At 38.7% G+C, this 12,776-nt stretch overlaps 1 protein-coding gene across 1 annotated transcript in view; it reads left to right on the top strand.

Annotated features, from left to right (window-relative positions):
* The window catches only part of pappab (pregnancy-associated plasma protein A, pappalysin 1b), a 118,187-nt gene that overhangs the window by 54,500 nt on the left and 50,911 nt on the right, over positions 1-12,776 (top strand). The window contains exons 10-13 of the mRNA XM_079873004.1: positions 4,573-4,769; positions 8,919-9,026; positions 12,050-12,185; positions 12,310-12,523. Coding sequence (XP_079729130.1) covers positions 4,573-4,769; positions 8,919-9,026; positions 12,050-12,185; positions 12,310-12,523 — 655 coding nt within the window. The remainder of the gene's footprint in view (positions 1-4,572; positions 4,770-8,918; positions 9,027-12,049; positions 12,186-12,309; positions 12,524-12,776) is intronic.

Raw genomic sequence — 12,776 nt, 5'->3', positions numbered from 1 at the left:
TAAAGCGTAGCATCAATTTGATTGATGTTTGCCTCAGCAGCATTTAGCTGTATTGCTCATTACTTCTCAGTGCTCTATTGATGTCAGTTCTACCCGGGTGTCCTGCCATCAATCTCATGGCTTTAGCCTGTCATCAGTGTCACATAGTGTCCTACACTGACAATGTGTGAAAGACCAAGAAGTTCTGTCGTACTATCTCTTTATAGCACAAAACTTGTTAGCTGGTTGTGATGTTAATGGAGTGCTTTAAGTTGTGAGCTAATCAGTTCTGTCAAAACAATTGGCCGCATAATTGGACCCTCTTACAGACATTTAAGTCCCCTCACAAAAGACTTTACTCTTTGCTGTAGAGCTCTAAGATCTGCCTAACGAGCACTAGCGGACCTTTGTGGCACTTCCTGTTAGCAGTAATGCAACAATCCCCTTTTCTTCTAAACGTGTGGACAGAAAACTGGAGTGGAGTAAAAAAAGACAGAGAAGAAAAGAGACGGCAAAGAAGGACAGATAAGAAGGGCTTTTGAAGTTCGCTGTTGAATGTAGCTAACATTCATCTAGCTGAAGTCTTGTCTGACCTCTAGGACACCTCTAGAAGTCTGAGGTTGCACTACTACCCGACAGTGCTTAATTGGCAGTTCCGGCTTTTTTTTGGGGGGGGGGGGGGTATGTAGGTTCAATGAGTTCGCATCTTTGGCTGCCTTAAAGAAACAGTTGACACAAAATGAAATGTTGTCATTTACATCAAAAATGCAAAAAAAAAAAAAAAAAAAAAAATTGCATGAGTTAATGTTGTTGTAGTTGTAATCTTTCAATTAATAATTGTATCCTTGTATCCTATCCTTGTCTGAATGATTTGTTTATAAATCAGACTGATCCGGTTCTTGAAGTCATCTCGCAACAGTTAACAGCTCATAGGATTAGAATATATTCTGTGAATAACGACTTTTCAGTCTGTTTTAGTCTGTTCGTCACATCACATTCGTTTTCTATCACATGGCTTCAGAAAACTTGAAATAAAGCTCATGAGTCATACCCCTCTCCCCACCCCACTCCCGGCTGTCTTCTAAAAGCAATTTAATCAATTACTGCTTTTATGCAAATCGATGTGAAATCGAAAATCGGATGCATGAATCTGTGCACTCTGATTGTGGAGATAGATGCTTTGAGGGTTTTTTATTTAATTTAATTTTTTAACGTTACTCCAGTCGTTGTGCGGCTTTGTCCTGGAGCGCGTATTGTTTTCAGTGAAACACGTATCGTTTTCAGTGAAACACGTGATCAACGAAAAACGTAGCCTCACTTTCTTTCCAATCACTCGAATGCTTCACTTTGCATGTTGGATTGTTTGAACCCAGACCACTACTGGGTTTATGGAAGTTCAAGTCCATTTACTAAACATTTTTATAAGCCTATATTACATCATCAGTACCAGTAAACAGTATTAAAACCATAAAATAATTAGAGCACAGTTTACTTGCCTCAAACAACTCTGTTGGTAAATAGTATTATTATAATTATCGTTGCTGTTACATTTAATTTATTGCCACACTTTAATATGTGAATTATATGATCAGAAAACTTAACATGTAGCATTGTCAGGCTTTTATTTGTGCTTAATGGATAAAACAACGGAGTTGCGCTCTTGGGTTTATGGCTGCTATAAATTTGACCTGCCACAAGATGGCACTGTTTTCGACACTCTTGATGCTTCGAATCTTTTCTCGAAACAATCAGAGAAAAGCTTCAAAGATTTAAGAGGCTTCATTTCTCCATCCATACTCAATAGTTTTAGGCCTTTTTGTAAATGTTTCAATCAAGATTAGTTGTTTTAGAGGGTGTTTACTCATTTTGAGCCTGGTTTTAAACATTAATTATCTGTAATGTCATTTTTCGTGTATGGAAAAAGCGCCAATGAAACCAAACTAAACTAGCCCATCAGATTTATTTTCACCCATCCCCCACCCATGCACACACATTGCACACATTTGACTTTACAACACACAAACGCACACCTTCATTTTATCCTCATTCTCTCTTTCTTTCTCAATGTCACGAGTATACACAGATAGATTAATAATCAATTTAAAAAGAACGTAAAAAATAAAAACGCCATTAGTTACCGCCCTCTCATGGTACGCACAGACGTACTGCTGCAGGTGCCACTGGGTCCAGGTTTATATTGGTTAGAGCTGGTATCGTGCTGGTCAAGCATAATTGTGCTGTTCTCAAGCTAAACTGAGCTGGCAAAATCCAATGCTGGTCCCAGTATGCAAAACAAATCTTCTGCTGGTGATCAGCAATGCTGCATTTTTAGTAGGGCATGGATACATTTTATGACACTTTGAAGCTTGAACTTTTCAAAAAATTAACAAAACCAAATACAATTAATGATTTAATGACCCCATATATCCTGGCTGGATACTCTCACATACTCTCTAAATAGGTACTTATTTTAAATAAGTAATTACTTCGCAACTGCTACAAAAGTACAGTCTATGTAGTATAAATGTATGTAGTATTATGAATTTAATTCAAACATACTAAATTCTCCATGTTGTCACTGTCATGTGAACTACCAGTTGCTTCACTGCCATTCACAAATCGTCTCCTGTGGCCTCATGGTATAGTAAAGTGCCCATCGTATGAACACTTCACAATCTTGGCCGTTAGTAGTAGGTCAACCAGTGCATTATTAAAAAAAAAAAATTTGCTTTCCATTGAAAAAAAAAAAGTAGCTATACATGTTTGGAACGGCATGAGGGTGAGTCAATGAAGAATTTTTGGTTTTGGCTGAACTATCACTTTAAATAATAGCCACTGACTTTCAGCACATTCTACTTGCTTTTCTACATCTTTGTGTGGAAAGTTGGAGCTCTCTATGTCACTTTCAACAACATCTCAATTTTTGGTTGGTTGCTTTGTCCAAAATAGCAGAACGCTTGACAGAAATAAAATGTCTTATCTCAGCTTCTCAGCTAATGCGACTCGCATTTATGTTGAACGAACCCCAAGACAAACCTCTGATCAAGCAGAAGGGCAAAGATCTATGGTTACGTCAGCCTTACGCTTATATTTTCCAGCATTGTTTTTAACGTGTCACGCGAACCGTACGCAGTAACACATTGTTATTACAGTTCTTTTTTAGTACAGGAAGTGATGTGACAAGGTGCAGCATGGATCTTACTGCCCTTTATACATAGTAGCTTCCTTTGAATGATGTACTGTGGCTGCTGTGCGCCTGAGGATGCCTATAACTTTACATAGTCTGTCCTTGTTAATATTCTTTGGAGCCTGCTGGGGAAAGAGTGTTTGATTTGATAAGTGAACATCTTGCAAACATGTTTCCTGACTGCTGTTAGCATTGATTGACACCTAGTAGCTGTTGATTACAAGGATGGCTGGACTGAACAGGTGACAGAACGGTGCAGTTAAAAGCATGTTCCCTTAGTGTCAGCTATACTCGTTCAAATTTTGCTGACACCTCTGGGCCTGGGCGAAGGCAGGGATGGGACATATCATGGGACATATCAGGGCACAAAACAAAGAACAAACAACACAAAACAATATTTTGAAAGGGTAGACCTCTTATTAAAAAGACCTTCACCTGATAATGGCAGTGGGATTTTAATTGAGTGGATCAGTTTGCTGGAAATGTGTCTCGGCCTCTGATACATGAAGTACAGTCATAAAAGATAATCAATCTGTCATCATGAATGATGATTTATGACTGTCCTTGTTTGAAAGCCAGTAAAAAATAGAGCATTTATTAACACTGTGAAGTAATGCCAAGTAAAACAATGAGTGCTCTAAACAATCTAAAAAGAATGTCCTTTAATTAAATCAGCTGTTTTTTAATCCTAAGAGGAAAAATGTTTTAGTCCTGTTATATTATCACCTCTTTAAAGTTATTATTATTAGTATTATTATTGCAATAATTGATTATTATCAAAATGATTTATTTATTTATTTGCATAATATTTAGATTGCTGAAGTGTAATTTATTTAGCATTCCCTTTCAAATATTCAAATTAGCTTGAAGGTTGTTACTTTTTATGACAACATAGGCTACAGTATGTGAGATCATTTTAAAACTGCACTTTTAACATCAACATTTTAAACTGTTAAACTTACAACGCAAACTAGTTATTACTTACCCACACAAGTATTTATTTAACAACATTTTTAAATTATTTATTTGCATATTATTTCAGAACCTTTTTTTGCAAAATACAATCATCCCTTAATCCAAGGAACATAACAATGAAAAATAACTAGTGACTGTACCAAATTACAGTGTTTCAAAAAGTAAAACAAACCAAAAAACAGCTAGGCTATTTCAAATTAATTTTTTTTTTACGTAAAACTGTAGATAATTGTTTTAAAGGCAGATGAGTAGAGGGTTTTAGGTGGTCTGAAATTTTTTTTCAACCACTGGGTTAAGGTTAAGGCTGAGGATGGGATTAACTGCTATACCAACTATAACAGTCTGCTGATCTAAGCATTTGAAATAGGATTTTTATGCAGTGGTTCAGTATTGCTCTCATACCTGTTCATCTCTGCCTCTCTCCTCTGAAGATGAGCCCAGCTTGTGTTACTTCTACGACGGTGATGGTGTGTGTGAGGACTTTGAGCGGGAGGCAAGTGTAAGGGACTGTGGTCTCTATACCCCAAGCGGCTTCCTGGATCAATGGGCCACTGAGGTGCAGGTGTCCAATGAGGAGAAGATGCACTGTCCAGCAGAGGTGGCTGTTGGATATCCTGCAGTGACGAAGGTGAGACCACATACTTACTGTGTATGCTTAAAAATACACTGGCCTGGTTTCATAGACAGGGTTTAGATTACACCAGGGTTAGGCCTGGACATTTAAATACATTTAAGTAGCTTGTATAAACATGCCTTAGATATAAACTGGTGTGCATCTTGAGACAAAACAATGGCACTGACATATTTTAAGATGTCAGTGCAAGTTGCTTGCCCGGGACTAAAGCCACGTCTGTGAAACCGGGGGATGAACTTTTACAAGCATACCTTCACATGTGCACATACTTTACGTACGTAGGATGTGTTGGAGACCCAATTTTTCTTGTATTATGTATAGTATATAGTATGTATATTTTATATACTACTGTAGTTTTTCTTAAAATTTTGAATTGACTTATTTTTAATATTTTTAATTGACTTTTTTAAATTGATTTTGTTTTGTTTTGTTCTGTTTAAATATTACTATTTGTTTTGATTTTTATTTTAGTACATCTTTAGTTTTTAATTATTTCAAATTTGTATTATCTAGTAAAAAAAATCTCATTTTTAAATCTAATATTATTTAGTTTTATTTTTTTCTAGTTGCATTTCATTTAACAAGAAACTTATTATTGTTAACTAAAACAAAAAACATTTTTATTAAATTCAATACAACTGGAATTAATTAAAACTAAATATTATGCATCATTTTCCACTAAACAAATGAAGAATGAGAATGTCCCTCCAACTAATATCACCTGTAATCGACTAGCAAGAAGCAAATCATTATGCATGGCTGCAATGAAACTGAAGGATAATGGCTATTTAAAAAAAAAAAATCCCATTCAAACTTCCTTTTTTAATAGGAAAACACATAAACACAGGAAAGGAAACCACTTTCTAAGTCATTTTATGGGGTCTTTCAAGGAGAAATGGTGCCTTATTGAAATGAGCAGTTGTTATTTATGAACACAAGTGAACAGAAAAATCTCTGATCTAAAATATTGTGTTTATATTGACGATGAAGTCAGATTGAAATGTGCAGTTTTTCACAATAAATGGCTGAGAAGCACATTCTGTTAAGGAGAGATTTGAGATATTGCTCTAACCCTTCACACATGGAAGTAGTAAAGAATTGGCTCTTTCTGAAGGACGTCTAAACAACTGTGTTGTTTTACTCCCTGAATATTTCAACATGATACATTTGTAATTTTACAGTTTTATTGGCCACTTCTCCTCCTTCTCTCCCCCCTCTCGTGATGTTTGTGGAGCGCGAGTCTCCTGCGCCCGAAATCGTGCAAGCTCCTGAATTAATCATGTCACAAAACTATTCCTATCACGCTGTGCGCAACCTAAGGATTTATGGCACTGAGAAATGCCCATTTTTCACAGTTGAGCTTGAACCTCATTGTTGCTTGAAAATACGTATTGTGGCTCATAATGGGAAATGGTGGCACACAGGTTGCAATGACTTTGAATAGTTAGTTTTGCCAATAAACCTTTGTGTTGCGTTTGTACTTTCACTTCATGGTCTTGCAAGTTTTTTTAAATTAATGTAAATCCGTTCGAGTTGGAAACAGACTTGCAGCTTAAGTGAATCAGTTGGTGATCAATGTTAGCACCAAATCAGAATGACTAATTAATTCTCCACTTGTTGTGTGGCACAGCAGCCAACAGAGTTTTAGTACGAACTCATCGGACTGCGTACAGTAGTGTACTTGAATCAATGGAAGGGTGATGGTGGAATGGGGAACAGTGTCACTGAGGTTACTGTGGAGTGCTGAGAGAGATAGATACAGAGAGAGAGAGAGAGAGAGAGAGAGAGAGAGAGAGAGAGAGAGAGAGGAATCTCAGGAGACTGGAAGAGCGAATCGAGGAGTGCAGAAACGAATATCCTCTCATTCTCTTTTTTGCACCTCATTTTTCCCTTTCTAAGTCTCTTTTAAGCATTACATCAGAATTCTCTAGTTTTGCAGCTAATTTTGTAACGGTTTCATTCAAATTTTATAAGGCATTTAGAGATGAAAAAGATTTTATGAATCCCCCTGCTCCAGTCAGCTCTCTCCCCGCAGAGCTGTCTTAGAGTATTGAATGAAGTGAATTGCCGGTCTCTCAATCTAATTCATGTAATATTACATCACCTCTAGATCTGTGAACTGTACGATGATTCCACTTTGAGAGACAAATTCATTTCTGTCTAGAAAGATTATGTCCATACGAAATGTAAGAACGGCTGGTGAAATGTTTTAAATTGTTAAAAAAATTAAACGATGACACTAACAAAGAATGACCTGTATTAATATTGTTTTCCTACCCTGCAAAAATCTGCAAAAGTATCTTCACTTATTTCCAGCAAAAAAAAAATCTATATTTACAATTTACTTGAAAATCACAAACAGTCTTCAAATATATCTCTAGTTTAGAGTTTATGCTTAAAACAAGAAAAAAAATGTTATGGGGAAAGAAAAATAATTTCTCATTTAATGAAGCAAATCAGACAAATTAATTACAGAAAATAAAAAAATTCTGCTCCCGCATGCTGTTGCACATACACAAACATCGAACACATAATTAGTGGCATTCACTCTGTGAGGAAACGTGCGGCTCACCAGTGTCACCTAGCGTTGCAACACTGTCACCCCACAGTTGGGTTCAAGGGGTTCAGTGAGGTTCTCTGTCACATTATTCTACAGTGAAATGAAATACACTCGACATAATTCACTGTGAAACAGGGGCGAAAAGTTTAGAAGACTTCAACTAGGAATTAGCTGTTCAGTTAAAATGCCACTAGAAAGGCACTTAGATTTAGAAAATGAGCTAAAAAAAAAACAGGCTTTTACATGAAAAATGTACATTTAAATCAGGACATAATGAAAATTAGGAAGAAAAATAAATAAATAAAATGAGTCACTAAACAAAACGTTACATAGAAGAGTACCTGGTGTTTATTTCTTAAGTTTCTTTTTTTGCTCTGTCTTGAAATATATATATATATTTTAAAGTCGTGTTGAGCTTTTTTGTTGATATAATGTTGCCCTTAATGTCAGAAAACTGTTACCGGCAGTGTACAGAACTTTCATTTGGATCCAACATGGCCCTCCCTGTAAGCTTGTATGATTGGTGAACTTCAAAAATGTTCATGTGGGTAATTCTGAAACTCAACAGTTACTAGAGTTCTGGCCAGTTCTAATCCTATTGCGGTGTGCTCACAGTTCTCAGAAAAGAGAGTAGTAGGTCAGTTCACCCTGTTCACCCTGATTTCACTGGTTTTCAGACTGATCTGGAGTGGCACTTAACCTGGCCACTTGTGGGACTAATTGTAAACTTCCAGATGGTCTAAATGACCTTTTCATAGAAGCAGTAGCATATAATTGTATTTCTGTCAGGACAACTCTCAGGAGATTGGTATCGTAATAGAGATTGGCATGGTAATGGATATGGCAATGTTAATGTATTTGGTCTTGGCGGAATAAATCTGCTACGCTGCTGCTGCTGCAGAGCAAGTACCGAGGCTTGCTACTGCCAACACATTCACAGACATTGCTGTGAGCATGTAAGACATGCTACTGCTGCTGCACATGTAACATACATGATTTAACACCCATAGCAGATCTATACAGGTGGAGCTGGGGGAAGGTGGAGGGTTTCTGAAAGTGCGCTGCAGACTGCTAACAGCAACACTACCGGTATTTGTTTGAACGTTGAGCCACAGCTCACTGGTCACTGATACAACAACAACCAATCAGCTGCGCAATGTAGATAATGATGTGATCGCTACCAAATGAGTTAGACCTATCTGCCTGCACCATCTAGAGTTTCATGCCAGAACTAGGTAATTGTTTGATCAAAAATACAGTAAAACAAAAATATTATGAAATACAATTTTCTATTTTAATATATTGTGGTGGCAAAGCTGAATCAGCCAGAAATCATTTGAACATGCTGATTTGCTGCTGAACTAATATTTCTTATTATTATCCATGTTGAAAACAGTGTCTGCTGCTAATATTTTTGTGAAAACTGTTATACATTTTTACAGGATTCCTCTTGGAAACATGCAATTAGGACGCACATCACTTGTCCTTAGTTATTTGCCAAATGTAAAATATTCAACAATTTAAATGCCGCATTCAATAAGAAAGATAAAAACAGTAAAAATCTCTTGTCTTTGTTCACTCAGAGCTGTCAGTCGAAGGTGTTTGACCTGTCACATGGTGTGTCTCAGTATGCTTGGTTTCCTTGTCAGCAGTCTCAGCAGCACAGCTGGACTTCACAATATTGGCTAAAGGTAAGAGATGGCTAATTGTGGTGTAATTCTGTTTTTGATTTCAGTTGAAAAGGTTTATTTAATATCGGATCAAGTGCATAAACCAGTATAATTATGTGACTTTCCTTTATTTCGCCAAGTAGTACATATTCCTGAAACAACATTCTTATAAACCAATCAGATTTTAAGGTTAGAGTTTGAAACTAATACAACATTATTATCAATCTACAGGTTTCCAATAGGAATCATGGAAAACCTTTTTTTTTCATTTGCTAGAAATTGCTCTTTATAAGCACAATGTCTAAAAAAAAAAAAAAAAGATTTTTAACAAATATTTATACTGTAATCACAAATGAGTGGAAGAGTCATGAGTAATTCATTTCTCTCCAAATGTAAGAGTAGTTAATGGTAAGGACTAAAGGCAGTTCCCTTTTTAAGGGAATTCGTGTTGTGTCTGAAGTTATGGCGCTAGGGGAACGTAATCAGTCCAATGGCATGGCGGGACGAAGCTATAAAGCACACCCGAAACCAAACAATGTCAGCTTCTGTGCCTTCAGCAAGCTCTCTGTGTTCATAATTGCATGTCTATTTGTTTTTGTTTGTCCTATAGTAATCGACATAATCGATTACGTCGACACGGGGGGGGGGGGGGGGGCGCTTGTCTGAAGTTTAAAATCATTGGTTACCCGTAAGCCAATCACATAACGTTTGGTTATGACGTGTGTTATGCGTCCGGCTCAGCCGCATCGAACTTCCACTGTAAACACATGTATGATACAAAAACAAAACCATCGAGCGAAGTACCGGAGTGAACATGGCTGTGAACGACTTTTGCAGATTATGTGAAGTAAATCTACGCATCCATGGTACAATCAGCGTCTACGTCACGGCTCTCAGCCCACCCTCCGTTCGTTGATTGGCCGGCTGTTTTGAGGCCGGAGGAAAACTGGGAGATAGGTCACTATCTCAGACTGAGTACAGAAGCGAACTGAAATTGAGCGGAAGTACTGTGGTCATGCCCCCTTTGCAAATTGGTGCACCATGTCCTATTGTGGTCCTTGGGCAAGCTGCTCTCACTAAGGGGAGTATACATCCCTGGGTGCCTGAATCAGGGACCAGACATCCTGTCGAGGAAGGGGTTTGGAGGGAGTATGGCCAGGCGGACGTGGATCTGTTTGTGTCTCAAGAAGCAACCCACTGTCCGATCTGGTTTTCCCTCACGCATCCAGCCCTACTAGGGTTGGATGCTATGGTGCAGGTGGACGTGGCCAAGGCTGCATCTGTTCACCTTTTCTCTGATCGCTCTTCTCCCGGGAGTTCTAGGGAAGGTCTCCCTATAAAATTAATAGCACCATTCTGGGTGGCCTGAGTATGTTTTTTAGACCTGATGTCTCTTCTCAAATTGTGGGTTTGCCATTTAACTTTAGAGCTCCCTACACGAGGAAACTGTACACCTTGAAGTGGAGAGTACTCATTCCATGGTGTGAAAATCGTCAGTTGGACCCAGTTAACTGCGTGATTGGTTCCTCAGGGCTATCCCCCTTCACTCTAAAGGTCTATGTGGAGGCCGTAGTTGCTTTGGCTGGGGAATCATTGGGGAGGAACCCATTGGTGTTACTTTTCCTTCATGGTCCTTTGAGACTGGGGCCTGCAAGCCACACGAGTGCTCTGACTTGGGATCTGGCCATTGTTGTGGAAGGCCTGTCGGCGGCTCCCTTTGAGCCCATTAAAACCGTTGCAGAGAAATTTTTAACCTCAAAAAACATTTTCTTCTGGCTTTCTTACGTTTCTAAAGAGTGTAGGAGACATTCAGGCCCTGTTGGTTGCCCGTTTGTGTTTGGAGTTTGCACCTGGCATGGTGAAAGCTTTTTTACACTCTAGACCAGGGTACGTGCCTAAGTTTCCCACTAATGTTGCACAATCTATAGTGTTGCAGGCCTTTTGCCCTCCTTCCTTTCAGACATCAGACCAGGAGAAGCAAAACTCGTTATGCCCAGGCAGGGCATTGGATGTTTGCATCCACAGAGCTGCCCTGTAGCGAAAGTCTTATCAATTGTTTGTGTGCTTCGAGTTACCTAGACGAGGCTCCCAGCAAAGGATGTGCAATTGGATAGTCAAGGCTATTTCTTTTGCATATGAGGCATGTGGACAGCCTTCACCTATAGCTGTCAGAGCTCATTCAAACTAAAGTATGGCAGCTTCCAAAGCCTTGTTGTCAGGGGTATCTCTACAAGAAGTTTGTGATGTGGCCGACTGGTCCTTTCCACACACATTGTGAGGTTCTATGATCTAGACTTGGACTCCACACCGGGGTCTTGGGTGCTCATGTCCTAGGTTGTGCTTGCCAGGATTCACACTAGACAGGCACTTTTCAGTACGGTGGAGTAGGTATTAACATTCCCATAGTGTCTTATCTTCCAAAGCAGTGTGAGTTGCCTTGAAAAGGAGCGTCTCAGGTTACAACTGTAACCATGGTTCCCTGAAAAGGATTCGAGACACTGCATCGCCCTGCCATACTTCATGCATGCCTGTGATCGACTTGCGTCGGCCAATCAGATGCTGACATTGTTTAGTCTGGATGCGCATTATAGATTCCTGGTCATAGCGTGTAACATCCGACACAACATCTTGTTCCCTTACAGTTACAGTTGTTACCTGAGACGTTTTGTCACCTGGTGCTTTAAATGCTTGAGCACTTTAAAGCAGGATGGATTCTGATTGTCCATCAATGTTTTTATTGTTCACCAGCTGGAAAAAATCATTCTAAAAGTGATTCAAACGATATCGTTCCTCTATGATGTTATCATTATAGTTGTGGTGTGTACTCTGCTATTCTTTTATATTTCGAATTATTTTTAGAACTACATCTTCATTGTTATCGTTCTTGGTGTGAACTGGCCTTAAGACTAGAGTTAAGAATAGGCTTATGACCGTTTAATCAATAAAATATGTTGATCTAGGAGCAAATGCTACTTGGTGAAATCACAATCACCAATAAAGCAATAGAAATGACTGTCAGTGAGCATATTTTCATCTCTCAAAAGGCCTATTACGCCCATCCTATGGTGGCTGCTGCTGTCATTATCCATCTGGCCGCTGATGGAACAGCTGATATCGACCAGCGACAACACAACATTACTGTTCAGCTGGTGGACACTAAGGAGCAAACCCACCCTCTTGGTCAGTCTTACCCCATCTCAATAAAATGTTAACACTCTTTTTACTCCAAGCTGTGTGTTTCTAGAAAACAAAAGTGGAAGGTGAATTTTGTTTTGTATATTGTGAAATGGCTGGATGGTTGTAGGGGACTGGAGGCTGAGCTGCCGGAACAATCCAATGGTGATTCCTGTGAGTCACGACCTAAGCGTTGCTTTCTACCGGACAAAAGCGATTATAGTGAGCTTCGGCTCTCCTCTGGTGGCCATCTCAGGTGTTGGGCTGCGCTCCTTTCAATATTTTGACCCCATCACTATCAGCGGCTGCCAGAGCAATGAAATCTATAACCCCATGGGCCAAAGGTGAGTAGATAATCTACCATTGCTCCCTCTCATGTTAGTGTTGAGAGTAAATGTTTTGCCAGACCTCAGCATATAGTAACTAGCGCTGAGATGTGGTCTAAGATCAGATATTACAATATTATATGTCTAATGCAATAGTGACAGTTTCTGAAGATACGTTGATGACACTTTTTTTTTAATCCTCTATTACACAATGTGTGGTAATAAATAATTTTTTTTCATTTTGCAAGCACATGATGAATGTAAGATGGCA

Source organism: Squalius cephalus (genome assembly GCF_949319135.1).
Source record: "Squalius cephalus genome assembly, chromosome: 5".
NCBI classification, from domain to species: domain Eukaryota; kingdom Metazoa; phylum Chordata; class Actinopteri; order Cypriniformes; family Leuciscidae; genus Squalius; species Squalius cephalus.
Note: the sequence above shows the minus strand (reverse complement) of the source record. Positions and strands in the feature narration are given on the sequence as shown.